The 16659-nt window shown below is 42.4% G+C and overlaps 1 protein-coding gene across 1 annotated transcript in view; it reads right to left on the bottom strand.

Moving 5' to 3' along the window:
• The window catches only part of PDS5B (PDS5 cohesin associated factor B), a 97689-nt gene that overhangs the window by 15908 nt on the left and 65122 nt on the right, over nt 1-16659 (bottom strand). The window contains exons 19-25 of the mRNA XM_066619848.1: nt 13085-13245; nt 11175-11298; nt 10717-10875; nt 10112-10180; nt 5875-6011; nt 5411-5534; nt 4988-5192 (exon numbers count right to left, since the gene is read on the bottom strand). Of these exons, the coding sequence (XP_066475945.1) occupies nt 4988-5192; nt 5411-5534; nt 5875-6011; nt 10112-10180; nt 10717-10875; nt 11175-11298; nt 13085-13245 (979 nt within the window). The remainder of the gene's footprint in view (nt 1-4987; nt 5193-5410; nt 5535-5874; nt 6012-10111; nt 10181-10716; nt 10876-11174; nt 11299-13084; nt 13246-16659) is intronic.

Raw genomic sequence — 16659 nt, 5'->3', positions numbered from 1 at the left:
TTTCATCCCTACTGAACCCCAGCCCAATTCACCGCAGATACTCGCCTATAAGTCGACCCCACAGATAAGTTGAGGGCAGGCTTTGAGCCAACAATCATGGAATTTTCTATGACCCTTGGATAAGTTGGGGGTTAAACTTAAGGGGGTGTCTGACTATAGTTTTGTCTGATTTTACCTGAGGCCAGATCCTGAAAAATAACCTACCACTAATTGTTACCTAAGAACTGTAGTCTCTAATTTATTAAAAACATAATAAAAGATCATAAGATACATTTTTATTCTTTTTAAATTCTGGTCTTCACCACCTTTTTGTAAACACTATCAGAGTAAGTGCACTGTAAACAACATACCAGTAAAACAGTGGTTCCCAACCTGGTATTCATGTACTCCCAGGGACGCTCAACAGGACCTGTAGGAGTACGTGAAAAAAATGGAATGATGGCAAAAAAAGGCAGGTCCTGCTCCAGAATGCTTTGCAGGGCCAGCAAGGCAGGAAGGAAGGTAGCTAGTTGACTGTGAAAGCCCCACCAATAGCTAGTTTTTGGTCATCAATTCATGTATGCAACAGTGATTGAAAACCAGCACAGTAAAAAAGCTGAAACATAATACGGAAAGTCTGCACCTCGCTTTCAGATGGTCATCTCCCCGCACAAGTGGTGCCGCTATTTCTCCGCCTTATACTGCCAAAAGGGTGAAAGTGGCTTAACATCTTTTACTTTAAAGCCTTTAGCAACCACCCCATGGCCTCCTGCAGCCCCTGAAGAAATTATAGAGCTAGTCTCTCAAAGTAAACAAGGGAAAGCTCCTGGGTCAGACTTGGTATTGTTGGAGATCCTGAAAGTGGACCCGGAATGGTGGGCCCCTATTCTATCATTATTTACAGTGGTGGACCAAAAAGGTATAATACCAGCTGAATGGACAAATGCAACTATAGTGCCTATTTACAAAAAAGGCGACCATCGTGATCCCTCCAATTTTAGACCTATAAGCCTTTTACCAGTGGGGGGAAAACTTTATGCAAAACATCTTTTAAACAAGCTGCTATCCTGGATAGATTCCCCTGGGGGCTGGGGATAAGAATAGGCCCTCAGTTTGGCTGTACTTGTCATAAGAGGCGACTAAACAGCCACCGGGTAGATGGGACTCGTCAGCCTGGGAAGGCAGCTCATCTGAGAGAAGGAAAACTCTGATCCCAAACCTCCACTGCCTTGTGGCTACATCCAGTTATGGAAAAGGCTTCAGGAGTCAACCTCGAGGCAAAATCCGGAGCCGGAGTCCCTGAGGCAGTTCATGGCTGAACACAGTCACATTCTGGCAACTCCTGCGATGTTGCTGGAACCAACCGTATTGGCCTCTGCCTTTCCATTGGACCATTTCAGCGACGTGGAGAGGGGGGATTTGCTGCATGGGTAACAGCCTATCCTCCATGCCTACTTTATCCAGGCTTTGTGCACTGGAGAGGACACTCTGTTCCAGAACCACCATTCAGAGCGTGACACCATAGTCTTCCGAGACTGAAGGATGCCAACAACAATCCTGGATGGAAGATCTGGGCCTTCCAGGGTGGGATCAGATAGGATTTCGAAAAGGATCTTCACCAGTTGATCACTGTGCTGTTTTAGCTCATTTGACTGACAAGTACACAAGGCTAAAAAATCAAAAATTATATATTGCTTTTCTGGATCTTAAAGGAGCCTTTGTTCCATAACAGCGATCTATTAACAGAGTCAAACTAGTTAAACTGAATATAGACCCTAGACTTCTAACGCTTATTCAGAAACTTTATACAGGCACCACCTGCCAAATTAAATTTACACCTTCGGGGAAATTGACCCCCAAAATTCAGGTCGAAAGGGGAGTGAAACAGGGGTGCATTTTAGCACCCACTCTTTTAAATCCTTTTCTATAAGATTTTAGCCCCTTTTTGCTTTAGATAGATGGACATATTCCTAAACTTGGTTCAATGCATATTCCAGCATTGCTCTATGCGGATGATGCAGTGCTAGTTTCCTGTACGCCTATTGGACTTAAGCGACTTTTAAATAGAACATCTGACTATCTGAAATGTAACAAACTCAAATTAAACTCTCAGAAAATCAAAGTTGTGGTCTTTTCAAAATCATGGAGCCCAGGCACTTGGTCTATTGGAGGGGAGAAACTAGAACAGGTCAAAAGCTTTAAATATCTTGGAATTCACTTCCACTACAATCTTTGCTGGGGTACTCATCAAAAATTGGTTACAAACTTGGCCCGTGTCACTTTGCAGAGCACCAATCGATTCTTTTTAGTCAGGGCAATCGTTATATACCATCTGCTCTCAAGGTATTTAATGCCAAAGTATCGGCATAGCTCCTGTACGGGTGCCCAATCTGGATTAGCGCTATAAATCACACCCTTGAGAGTATCCAAGCTAAATTTTTGAGGGCTATTCTGGGTTTGCCTAAATCTGTACCATACTCTGCATTATGTTTGGAGACCCGACAATTGCTCTTAATATCAAGAGCATGGCTTTTAACCATACGCTATTGGCTCCAGTTACATTATAACGTGAAACCAGGCAGTCTCCTATCCAGAATGTTATCCGAGTCTGGTTCTTCTAAATGGTATAGCCAAATTAAATCGAAAATTGAATCAATTGGCTTTTCATTGGATTTTTTAAGTTTCTATCCATTCCCTGGAGTTTATCAAAGGGTAAAGCAAAGAATGCTAGACATTGAGGCACAAAACCTCTTTGAACTTGCTTCTAGAATTTGCTCCCTTAATTTCTCTTAATTTCTCTATCCTGCTTAAGTATGGGCAAATGGCTCCTTATCCGAGTATTCTGATCAACACTTCTGAACGTCGTGCAATCTCCTTGGCAAGATTCAATGTGTTTCCATCCAAGGTCACAGAAGGCAGATATAGGCAAATACCATATAAAGAACACCTCTGCCCTTGTAATTTGGGAAATGTTGAATCATACACATTCTTTTTTATTGTCCTCGGCACACTAGATCCCGCCACACTTACATGACTCCACATCTCGGCAAAATTAATGGACTTTTGGATGAGGCAAAACTGAAGTGTCTCTTAAATGACTGCTCACCAGATGTGCTAGAGGGAGTTTCTAAATTTTTACTTTTAGCTATTTCTAAGCCTTTTTAATGTAATTTGTCAAAAATATTGATATTTTATGTTGAACTGTAAATGTATTATTAGTAATTTAGTATCTTAACTCCGTTTTTGATAAACGGGATTAGGACTGATTATGTTTGCTTTTATGATTTCTTTATCTATGCCTAATAAAGGTTTATTCATTCATTCATTCATTCAATATGGAAAGTGATCAATCACCCAGAATTTCTCAGCACTTCTGGTGCAAAACAGTGCAAACGCAGAGTCTTCTGTTCTTCAAACAGATGAAAAGAGAAAACACTGTGATAAATACATGAAGTCTGGGCTTTCATAGAGAGGAGATGAGGGCTTGTATTATTAATTACAAACATTTTGCTAATATGAAGGGTACAATTTATGGAAATGGGCTGCCAAGAGATATGCCAGTGAAAAAGGCTGAACCATGAATCAAATCCACCTATAAGGTATCTGGTGTGTTAAGCGAGAAGCTCTACATACAACATACAACCTATAACACATAACTGGGAGTGTGCAATTCAATTCACAGCAGAGAGATACAGCTGCATATATTTGCAACCCTTTTTACTCAGAAGTAGACCCACTGCTTTCCATGGGTGTTATTCTTAAGTAATGGTGCACTGAATTGTAGCCTGGGAAGGAGGGTCCCATCCTGGTGTTTCAAAAAAACAGACCTGCTTTGCAAGCATTTGCCAAGCAGAACCAGGCTGCAGAAGGAAGGAGATTAAAAGGTTAACTTTGGCTGGAATTTCCCAGTTGCCATAGAAACTGTCTCTGCACTGCCTGCTGCCTGCCTGCCCCTTGAGAAATGAAACTGTTCAGAGTTGAAAGGCTCAGCCCTCTGATTGACCCAGAGATAAGGTGAAGTGAGAATTGGAGCTTGATTACTTGGCAAAAATTTCACCTACTATGCATGAGTATCTACAGTAAGTTCTTACATTTAAACCATATCACTATCAGGACTCACCTATCTTTAAAGGTGTAAAAAAGAAAAAAATCATCTTACCAGCTCAAGTCTCTGTTTTATTCTTTTTATGGGGGGGGGGGGCTGCCTTCTGAAGCATTTGTTGTACACCACTTTCATTAGATCGAGACCATTCTGGTGGCCTTGCATTCCTCTTTGCCTGACCAGCCCGCAAGCCAAAGCACTTGTGAGGAAATGCAAATCTGTGGTTTAGTTTCATTTTCCACAGAGCGCAATACATTTGTAAACTTGGAGGGAGGGAATTCCTTCTTGGGTGCTTTTGGGGGCTGCGTTCATCAGATTGGGACCATTCTGTTCTCAGATTCCTCTCAGCTTGCCCTTTCCAGTTGACTAAGGCAAGTTTGCCTGCTTGCAAAGAAACTCATGATGTGGCTCAGTTTCACTTTCCACAGGGCTCCTCCGTGCCTTTGCCTTCTCTGCTATCAGCTAAAGCTTCATGACCTACCAACCATCAGGTTGTGACCCACCAAGTGGGTCATGACCCACAGTTTAAGAAACGCTGATCTAGCACAAATAGCTCATGCACATCTGAAATTGAGAAGTGCAGTTTCCGGATAGACCCCTGGATGTTATAATTTCACAAAATTAAATGTTTTAAATTGCACAGAATATTTTGAGAGTAAAATGTCACAGAGAACCAAGAGACAGGATGGTTATGTGCTGTTTGTGAAGGAAGGTAAGGGAAGTTTAAAGCTCCTGTGTGCTTCTTTGGGGGTATTCATGACTTTGCATCATGATCATGAGAGGGGATTCAGTCAAAGAATGCCTCAGCACACATGCTGGTGGAGGACAAAAGGTTCATAAAATGGGGCAAATAAAACACTTCAAATAAACTGTACAAGCTTCTGATTATGGTCGTTGATTTCTTACCACTAACTGCTGCATGCTGCTTTAGATATTCCCTTCTCACATTTATGTTTTTCACTAAGCATTGTCGTGCATGTGCTCTTCTCTCTTTTACTGGGTCTTTTGCACACAATGCACAAATGGCCATATACTCCAGCGGTAGCCGTAGCCTTGATAGACCTTTGTGAAGTTTCTGAGCAAATGCTTGTCTAACCTGATAACATTCATCCTGGAAGAAAGAAAAGGCATTTTTTACAATCAGTACTTGCTCAGTAAATATCTAAGAAAAAAAATACATCCAGGGTATTTCAAAACATACATCACATTTGTAAAACGATGCATGTGTGTTGGGAAGATCACATCAGGCTTTAAGTTAATTGGCGCATGTAAGTGTATCTCAATGCCCAACTCCTTCCCCAAATGCCCTCCCCATTCCTATTTTCTTACATTAATTGCTAATGCACACAGCTGGTACTGTTCTAAAGTGATGATTTCATGATAGCAAGGCTCCTGTGCCAACTTCACAATAGCACTAGCAGCAGCTAGTCTCAGACGAGACATATCAGGTTTGCTGAAAAATAAGCAAAAGACGGGCCAATTAGTGTGAAATCATTAGACTGATTTGTGCAAGTCATATATGCCCTTTCCCACTGAATGTTTGTATCTAGCACTTTGCATCTACATGTGAGGTTTACAACACTGGATTAGGAAATATACGTGCACTGTGAAACAATGGAGTTAGCTGTTGGCTTTCTTAATATCAGCATCTGATTGGAGAGGTCTGTAAAATCCATACTCCTTATTGACCAAGCATGCACTGCTGGACACAATCAGCATTCTGTTCTGGATGCTATCACTGGATGAGCTAGAATGTGTTTTTTTCCCCCCCCAAAAGAGTCCTAGTTAAATACCTAATTTTTCCCTGTTCTGTCAGGTCACCATCACTGTGTAATATTGTTGTCAACAACCTCAGGGTAGATGTTCCTGATTTACTGTGGTTATTCTTCATTCCCAACAACCACCGAACCATCATCTTGATGGCCTGGATCTGAAATAATGTTCACAAATAAAAATAAATTATGTCTTTTATCATAGATTGATACAATATCTTTAGTATCTAGTCATGTAGCAGAAAAACTGGAAAAACCTTTATCAGAAAATGCAGAACCTCCTAATGGACCTGACTGAACCTTGTACTAAATTCCAAAATGTACACTTGCTATTCACTCTTTAAGGGAAGCTGGAAGTGGGCTCACAAGAAGATGTAGTTCTACCACTTTATAAAATAGTCCTCCCCACAGTTGTTCCACCAACACGTGGAGGAAACAGAGCAGAGTAGAAAGGTGCCGTTTCTGGTTCTTATCTTACAATTTCTAAGACCATGGCCATGTTATCCTACATGGACACACATCTGAAACAAGAATATATATCAATTAAGGACAACTAGGTAGCAGTGGCTTGTCTTTAACAGAGTAACAGGTGCCTTCCTCTTTCAACCCAGAGTCAGCATTAGCAAACAGCAATCACAACAGCGGGAGAGAAATCACTACAGGTGGAGCCTATTTATCCGCGTTAGTTCTGTTCCGTGACTCGGCGCGATTAACAAAAGACGCATTGTGCTAAATTCCATAGAGTTACGCAAATACACTGCAGCCTGACACTTCCAGATGGAAGGAAACTAAGGCAGCTGTTATCAATCCTCTCCCCTCCATACTCAGCCCACCCCGTTGCCAGCTGCTTCTTTCACATGGGATGCTGATCTTTAAAGAGTCCAGCCCTATGCGTTTCTACTCAGGAGTAAGCCCCATTGTAGTCAATGGGGCTTACTCCCAGGAAAGTGTGGAGAGGATTGTAGTCTAAATCTCATGCTTTGCTTAGTGGGAAGGCTTGCTTGTGTCCGTGATAGCCTGCACCATGGGGGGGGGGGGGAGTGTTGCTTGTGTCGGTGATTGCCTGCACCATCTCAATGGGGAGGGGGAATTTGGCAAACACTCCCTGGGTTTTTTAAAGCAATCCCCTCTGTTGCTACCACACCTGCCCATGAGTGAGTGAGTGCTCCACCTTGCTGCACGTGTTCTGGCTACAGAGATTTTCGGCCCCCCCTTCCTCTCTTCAGTCTCTTTGCTGGCTCAGGGGCTCCAGGAGTTCCTTTGCAAGGGGAACCTCTTCCAGGGCTCCAAGGCTATTTCCCTGCCTGGGCAAGGCAGAGCCTTTTTGCAGTGTTTAGGGCTGCCTAGAAATGGATCAAGATGCCAGCGCAGGGCAAAGGAGGCAAAGGTGTGTGTGACTTTCGGTTCCCCCACCCCATTCACATTGAGACAAATCCGCAGATTAAAAAAAAATCCGTGGATAAATAGGCTGCACCTGTATACAGAATGTTGTTTGGTAGCTATGCGCTAGCTTTGAAGAGAAGTTATATTGTCATATACAGCTGTCTTTTATTGAATCGGATCATTGGTCTATCTAGGTTAATATTGTCTACACCAGGGCTTTTCAGACTGGGGTGTCACGAAACCCCAGCCTGCGGGCCCTGGCCTCTGCCCCCTTAAGGGGCAGGGGCAGGGAGGAGGCAGTGGCGCGATCCCAAGGATCCCACTTCTGAAGCTGCGGGGAGCCCTGCAGAAGGTCACGCAGGGCTCCCCACACCCCCAGGAGGTTGCAGGAGCATTGGGTAAGTGCACTCAAGCCCCTGCAGCCCCCTGAGTGGTGCGATCCTAGGGAATGCGCCGCTGCCTTCCCCTACCCCCGCAAGAACTTAGAGCTGTTTTCAAACTTCCGGAGAGTTTGAAAACTGCTGATCTACACTGACTGCTGGCAAACCTCTAGGCTTTCAAGGCAGGGATCTTTCCAATTCTATATGAAGATGCTGAGGACTGAACCTGAAATCTGCATGCAAAGCAAATGCTCTTTGACTGAACTATGGGTGTTACCATCAGAACATCAAGGGCAACTACTATGTGGATAAAACTGACATCCTCAATTTATAACAACTGGAGGGGTCTGTTACCTTTAAATTTTGCTGCTGACTTCCCAGGGTTTGATCCCTGTCGATAAGTGACGCACAACTGTATATCATTTCTAACAGTCACATAAAGCATATGTAATGAAAACATTTTACGCTTATCGACAAGCATCTAACTTGCCAACAAGTAGCAGATATATTATTATTATTATTATTATTATTAAAAAATGCTAGAATAGATGGACCTTTGAGGGCTCTCATGTTTTTAGCACTTGCTTTAATGAGTATTTATTATTATTATTATTATTAACAATATTTATATACCGCTTTTCAACTAAAGTTCACAAAGTGGTTTACAGAGAAAAAAATCAAATAAGTAATGGCTCCCTGACCCAAAAGGGCTCACAATCTAAAAAGACGCAAAAGAACACCAGCAGACAGCCACTAGAAAAGATGCTGCTGGGGTGAGGGGGGCTAGTTACTCTCCCCCTGCTAAGAAGAGCACCCACTTGAAAGAGTGCCTCTTACCCAGTTAGCAGGGGTTAAAACTGTTCTTTACTCATCAATGGTTGCTAATAACCCAGAATAGCACTTACATATAACATCATCCCCTTTATCTTTATGTAGACTGACACCAAGGACAATTATCAATGGAAGATAAAGGTATCTTAGATACTTTCTGAGGTATTCGTCTTTTCCAACTCTTTCATATACTGGTTTCTACCCGCCAGTTTCCTATAGAGAAGCGGTTCCCAAACTGGTGGCTTGTGACCCACCAGGGGAAATGAAAGTGGGCCATTCCCCCTTAAGGGGAGTGGCCCCGAGCTCACTGCTGCAGTGGGAAGGCTTGCAGAAGGGCTGCAAGCCTCCAGGACCCTTCGGGGGACTTCACAACCCACCAGGTATGTTTAAATGTCCCCAGCTGGGACATTTAAACATTTACTACAAATTTTACCAGCTGTGCTTTCAGAAATAGACCCCCTCCTACAGAGAACTACCATCTGCCTGGGGAGAAGGAAAAGAGGAAAGAACTGTTTTTTAAACCAAATGTGAGCCACATTGAAGGACTCTTTGGAAGCTGAAAGGCAACATACAAATGTCTAAATAAACATTTAGATCAGCCAAGCAGAACTTAGGAAGCATCTCAAAAAGTTTCACAAATGGGTGAGACAGGGTCCATTATATAAGCAGCCATATAAAGACTGCTGATAGATCTTAATCACCCACCACAGAACACTCCTGTATACGACCAGGTCTCTCTCTCTCTCTCTCTCTCTCTCTCTCTCTCTCTCACTCACTCACACAGATATTTAGATATATCTTCTTCAGAAGCTGAAAATTAGATCCAAAAAAATGTTTGCAGAATCCACTGCCTTCAGTAATATTCCATTAATACAAATGTTTTCAGAACAAACAGATCAACCTGTAACCCTTGTATAATTCAAAACAAAAAGGTCAAGGCTGTTACAGAAGTATGTACACACTATGGCAAAATCACATTTATCACCTGTTTGAAGATTTAATGCCTTAGATGTCTGACTGTAAAATGTGTAATGCGTACAACTGGTCTCTTTAATATAGAAATCTGCCTTGCAAAGCAATTGTGAAGACAAATTAGAGAGAAGTTTGTCAGGTGCCACAAAAATTAATTATACTAAAAACGTATGCCAGTAACAGATTACTGTTGAGAACAGGAATTGAAAAGTAGTCATAAACTGATTACATATGATATTCATTACAACTATTTCAAACCTAAGTTCTGTCTACTGTATCAAACATTTCAAGAATGTGACTGCACAGTATACTGAGGTCAGAGATCAGACACAGAAATAAATGAGTCTGAAAATAAAAGGTAGTAGTTTAGTTCGGCAGAAATATTATTATTATTATTATTATTATTATTAACAGTATTTATATACCGCTTTTCAACTAACAGTTCACAAAGCGGTTTACAGAGAAAAATCAAATAACTAAATGGCTCCCTGTTCCAAAAGGGCTCACAATCTAAAAAGATGCAAATGAATACCAGCAGACAGCCACTAGAACAGACAGTGCTGGGGTGAGGTGGGCCAATTACTCTCCCCCTGCTAAAAAAAGGAGCACCCACTTGAAAAAGTGCCTCTTACCCAATATGCTACAGTCAAAATAACTACGTAAAATACTTTTTTTAAAAAAAAGCAATTCACCTTGACAAGTGTCTCAGGAGAAACTTCTTCATCTGGCACCCAAAGCTTAGTGGTCTTCTTTCCTGGCATCTAGATAAAATTTTATATTTTGTTAGTTCACAACTTTGACCACCCTGTGCCCTGAAATGCCTCTCTCCTGCCACCTCCCTGCACTCCCCATGTTCCTCCCAGACCCCTGCGCCAGTCGAGTTCAGCCAACGCAAACTTACCTTTCCCTAGGACTCATACTGGTGCATGGAGGCCGGTGCACGTCCTTGCGCTGGCCTCCCTCCTCTCCTGGTGGTGGGAAAATGCTTAACAGCACTTTCATAACACTGGTGGGCCGGCACAAGGGGCTGTGGAGCCTGATATCCTTTTTAGGATTGTGCCCTTAATCTGTTATCAGATTTAAAATTTGTTTTGCCTCATTTAATTTTAGGGAGCTGTGTGTAATATTCTTTCTGACTCTGGAAGGCCTATTTTGACAGAACCTGAACTGCAAAGCTACACTCACTTCATATAATGATATGAATATGAATATGAATATTTTAATATTATTATTATTATTATTATTATTTTATTTACCCTGTCACTGTCTTACTGCCAAAAAAGGTAAAAATTCTTACCCTGTCACTCATTAACAAATCTTTAACAATAAAGGTAGCCACCAAAGACTTCAACGGGGCGGCAAACTGATCAGGTGCCAACAAGGCTATGTGACCAATGGAAACCAGAGGTGTAATCAGATGTTCAAGGTTGCCTGGATCAAGACTCTTATGGAGTGGCTAAAATATAAAATACAGATCATGACTATAAATGAAAGTAAATGTTGAGTTCCATATACCTATACTAGCAGCCTACTACAGTAAATTAAAATTTCTTTCAGTTGTCCACAATAACTAAGAGATTTACTATTACAGTTCAAATATCTTGAGGAAACACATCTTAAGCAATTTAATACAATTCAGTTACGATATATGCTGGTTCCTTTCACTGAGCAATTCAGAATTATAACAACATCCTTGAAAAATACGACTGCATTGTAAGATAACAGTATCTTTTTTTTAAAAAAAAAAAGGTTTACCTCAAATATCTGTGCAAATTGTGTTTCTTTGCTGGAAAATATTGCATGAATACAGTGAATGGCGTACTTGGCCTGACGAGGTGGTCCTTTTTTAGCTTTGTGATGCAAAACTGGAAGCAAAGCTCTAAAAGTTTTTTAAAAATTAAAAACTTATTAATGTTTGCTATGAATATGTAACCATCATAAAACTAACAGTTTAAAAGGAAGAGAAAAATAAAGACAGTCTACAAATACACCATTTTATCCGCAGTACAAAAACCATAGCATTTCACTGAATGAAGATGGTGGCAATTATTACAACAACCCAGCAAGCCAAACGGTCCTCAACATGCAATTGCAGTTCTGAAGACAATGGGGGGGTCTCAATATTACAGGGTGGATCTCAATATGACAGACAGGCAAAGCACAAGTAACTTCAAATAAGATACCTCATCTCCTGCTACGCCTGGGCAATTAAAAACCAAGCATATGCACACACATAGAAGCATGTAATGGATGATTCCCATGGATATTCTCTCTAGTCACCATATGATAGAACAGGTATTGATTAGAAGCCTACTATGAAACAATATTGTTCCCTGATCATTCTCCTAAACATAGTGAATGAAATCATGTTTCATTGTCCTGCCAAACTTCTTTGCACAAATATTAGGTTTGAATAATATGTGGGCTCATAAAATTCAACATGCATCTGCCTCAACAGTGAGATCAATATTACAGATGAAATGTGGGAACCCATATATACAACCTATTCAAATATTACATCTAAAGTGGACTTAAAGGCAGGTCAGACACATCAGGTGGACATGGAGTGATGCAGTCTCTTTCTAAATGTTAAGCTGACAGCAGGCAAGGGCAGGACAGGATGGTATATACCAGTAGTTCTCAAACTTTTTGCACTGGTACCCACTTTTCAAAATGATAATTTGTCCAGGACCCACTGGAAGGGATGTCATTAACCTGGAAGTGGTGTCATGGCTGGAAGTGATATCAGACAGGAAGTGCTTTCTTGAGAATGCAGCAAGCAATGAAACTGCGCTATTTTCCCCTAGATAAGGGGATTATAAATAAATTAAAATTATATATATTAAATTGAAATAAAACAAATATGGGGAGATGACATGGGGAAGCCAGCCCTGTTCTACCAATTAAATTCTCTCTGTAGCCTACCTGCAATAACCTTAAATCCCCCCCCCCCAAAAGGAATTTGTAAGATTTTCAGCCCTACCCAATGTCCAGTTCAATTTAAGTTATTATATTTAAATCAGTTCACTGTGATTTGGGACAAGATCGATTTTAAATCCAACATGTTTTTTGTTTAGGTTAGATTGAGATTCAAAGCTTCCCTCTAAACACCACTAAAACCCCAAATTTTTGAGAAGAGAAAATGAGACTCAGCGGTGGGGGGGGGGGGGGAAGAGTCTAGAAAAGACAGAACCCTTTCCAATAACGTAGTGGTTTCCAAACCACCAGAATCCACTTTTTAAAATGGAAAACTATTAGGACCCACCCAGCTTTGAAAGAGAAAAAAAAAAAAGTTTCATTTTACCAGCTCTGTTTTTATCCTTTTTATGGGAGGGCAGAGCTGCCATCTGAAGCATTCTTTGAGTTCCACATTCATCCAATTCATTCAGCTTCAAGACCCATCAACAATCAGGTTGCAACCCATGGTTTGAGGAACCCTGCTATATACTATTCCTTGTAATCACTCTCTACACAGGACCACACACACAATGTTATAATACATCATGATCATGCTACTCACACCTATCTGCATGGCAAGGGAGCAAAAATGTTCCTTAGCTCAGTTTCACAATTGCCTGAACTTTCAAGTTTGTCCAATATTTCTAAAGTATGCTTTACGATGGAACTGCATAGCACACCAAAAATACAGATTTGCTTTGACTCACGATCTTATGTGTGTAAAATCCTCCTCAATTTTGCCTCCTGTGTTCTTGAAAATTTGCAGGGCAGCTTCAGCCACCTTTTCATCATCCATTTTCAGACATGCTAGGAGGGATTCAAATGTTTCAGCTGAATGGAATGAGATGGGGTGTGTAAACGAAAGCACCTGCAAGAGTGATAAGATACTTTTAAGATTACCGTATTTTTCGCTCCATAAGACGCACCTGACCATAAGACGCACCTAGTTTTTAGAGGAGGAAAACAGGAAAAAATATTCTGAACCAAATAGTGTAATAAAATATTTAATAAACTATAACAGAACAACATTTGAACCATGTAAAGTGAACAGCAGTCAACAGTGGCATTAAGAACCATTATCACTGTCATTAACAAATGGAGAGACTTAAAGGTTTGAGTACTCTAGTTTTCTGGAAACCCCAAGAACTCATCATCGCTAGAGTCAGAATTTATGAAGCTCACAAAAGCAGGTGCACACAAATAGGGGATCACATTATCTTTCTGCTACAATGATGTTCTGCCAAATTCCAATCTACTGGGCCTCGTGCCCGCTTAAGGCTGATCAGTCCCCCTTGTGCAACTCACCAGTGCAGCAAGCAAAAGTGAGTCCAGTTCCAGTCCACAGATGCCAAGTAAATCAGTCCCATCAATCAGAGTTGCCAAATCAGAGTCCAGAGCCAATAAGCCAAATTACAGTCCAAGGTCAGATTCCAGGTAGGTCAGTCAAATCCGTCAGGGTATCCAAGTCCAGTCACAATCCACAGTCAGATTCCAAATTCAATAAACCCAGTCAGTCTCCTCTCCTACCTCCAACCTGCACTCCTTCAAGACCCACAAACCCTTTCTGCCTCAGGTACTCCTTATATCCCTGAGGGCCCTATTGCCTTCCAGTGGCTGCAGCTGTGCAGCACACTCTGCTGGATGCCCAGGCCTTACCTTTAAAGGGCACACTGCTGACACCACATCTACCTCCTCACCAGTTCTTCCGTGATTCCAATACAAATGAACAAGTGGAAAGTCCAACCACAACTTGAATTCTCAAGACACAACAAACCTCTGGATTTATGGTGAGAACCGAGCCTTACCTGGGGCTTGTGCAATAAGCAAACACTGGCATTCTGACCAAGGAGACAGTTTTTTCTTTGTGATGGGGGGGGCTTACATTCAGATGCTGGATGAGGTGAGTGAAAGTGCCCCTCCCCTGCTGTGTGAGTGTGTGGGGGGGGGCAGAGCATCTGTGTGTGTAAGAGAAGGGGGCAGCCTGTGTGTGAGAGAGGGGGGGAAGTGTTTGTGTTGCAGAGAAGTTGTGATGCTCCAGGCTTGGGGGGGGGGGAGAGAGGCTGTGATGCTCCAGGCTTTGGGGGCGGGGGAGAGAGAGAGAGGCTGTGATGCTCCAGGCTTTGGGGGCGGGGGAGAGAGAGAGAGGCTGTGATGCTCCAGGCTGGGGGGGGGAGAGAGAAGCTGTGATGCTCCAGGCTTGGGGGGAGAGAGGATGTGATGCTCCAGGCTTGGGGGGGGCAGGGAGAGAGAGGCTTTCCTGGGAGTAAGCCCCCCTGACTCTAATGGGACTTACTTCAGAGTAGGCATGCACAGGATTGGGCAGTGAGACTGCAACCCAACCCATGCTTTCCTGGGAGTGAGCCCCAGTGACTCTGAGACTTACTTCTGAGTAGACACCCGGGCTTGGGCAGTGAGACTGCCACCCCACCCACGCTTTCCTGGGAGTGAGCCCCAGTGACTCTGAGACTTACTTCTGAGTAGACTCCCGGGCTTGGGCAGTGAGACTGCACCCCAACCCACGCTTTCCTGGGAGTGAGCCCCAGTGACTCTGAGACTTACTTCTGAGTAGACACGCGGGCTTGCGCAGCGAGACTGCCGCCCCACCCACGCAGAGCAGAGCGAGCGGGCAGGGGGCGGGGGCGGGCGGAGAAGTTTGTTGTTGTTTTTTATTTTTTTATTTTTATTTTTGCAGTATTTGCTCCATAAGACGCACACACTTTTCTCCCCACTTTTTGGGGGGGGAAAAGTGCGTCTTATGGAGCGAGAAATACGGTAGTTTTGTTCTAAACTCTTCTATTTTTCCATCCAAGTTATTATACTTTGCTGAGGGAAGTTCTTCAATAATCATTTTAGATACCATGACAGAGTGATAACAGAAATCCCCAGGAAGAAAAAATATCCACTACAAACCAAACTGTATTCAGTGGCAACACTCCAAATCATAACAGGAGCTCTCAACTGCTCAATTAAATGCACAGAATGCATGGCAAGAAACCTGAATGCAGGCCAGCAACTCTCAGTTATCAAGAATATCATTAGGCTATGCAGCACCTGCAACCTAAACACAGGCCCATAGGTAATATTTACATTTTTCTCTTGCTTTAGTACAAGTTGGCCAAAATAACAGCACAGGTTCTATTTTTCCTTGTGTCAGGATTGCAGCAGATAAGCTGATAGGCATGGTTTAGCTGATCACAGGATTAGAGTATTTCTAAATCATTCAAGCACAGGGAAAACTACTAGAAAACAAGTTACCTATTTGCTGTCCATTATTTTACAAACTGAAATAGATTACCATTAACACAAATGGCACGAAAAACACAACTGAACATGTATTCTGAGTCAGGAATGTTTATGCTGTTCTTATTGACATAGCTAAATATCACACTTTCTGTTGTGTTGCTCAAAACAATCTCTGTCTAGGCTGACAACATAATCTTTGTTTCATTCTGTTATTGTGTTCTTAAAATGTAACCAAATGCTCTGATCTTACATGGCTATCTATTTGAAATAACTTAATATGAACATTTACCAGCAATGAAGTCCTTCTATCAATGTAGCTGTCTTTATATTTTCTCTGCCTGAGCACTACAGGTCTGACTTCTTTCTCCACAGGTTGGAAACCTATGGATTTAACTCACCGCGGGTTCTGAACCCAAGGTGCAGGGCTGGACCTGAGCTCCCAGACACAATTGGAGGTGTTCTCAGGTGGCATCCACAAGGCTTTCTGAAGTCTGCAGAGGCCATATAAGGCCTCTATGGGCCTCAGAAAGGCCTCTGGAGGTGCCAGAAAGGTACATCCGGTTTTTATGTGCAAAGTCTCTCCAGACCTCAGAACACCCCCGCAGATTCGCTTATCCACGTGGGGTCCGGAAATGGATCAGCTGTAGATACCAAGGTGCAATATAACAATACAAAAGCGGAGTGCCCCAAGGATCTGTCCTGGGACTGGTGCTTTTCAACTTCTTCATAAATGACCTGGAGACAGGGTTGAGCAGTGAGGTGGCTAAGTTTGCAGACTACACCAAACTTTTCCAAGTGGTGAAGACCAGAAGTGATTGTGAGGAGCTCGAGAAGGATCTCTCCAAACTGGCAGAATGGGCAGCAAAATGGCAGATGAGTTTCAATGTAAGTAAGTGTAAAGTCATGCACATTGGGGCAAAAAATCAAAACTTCACATATAGGCTAATGGGTTTTGAGCTGTTTGTGACAGATTAGGAGAGAGATCTTGGGGGGGTGGACAGCTCGATGAAAGTGTCAGCCTAATGTGCGGTGGCAGTGA

Source organism: Tiliqua scincoides, chromosome 3, assembly GCF_035046505.1.
Source record: "Tiliqua scincoides isolate rTilSci1 chromosome 3, rTilSci1.hap2, whole genome shotgun sequence".
NCBI classification, from domain to species: Eukaryota; Metazoa; Chordata; class Lepidosauria; order Squamata; family Scincidae; genus Tiliqua; species Tiliqua scincoides.
This window is presented reverse-complemented; position numbering and strand designations above follow the sequence as displayed.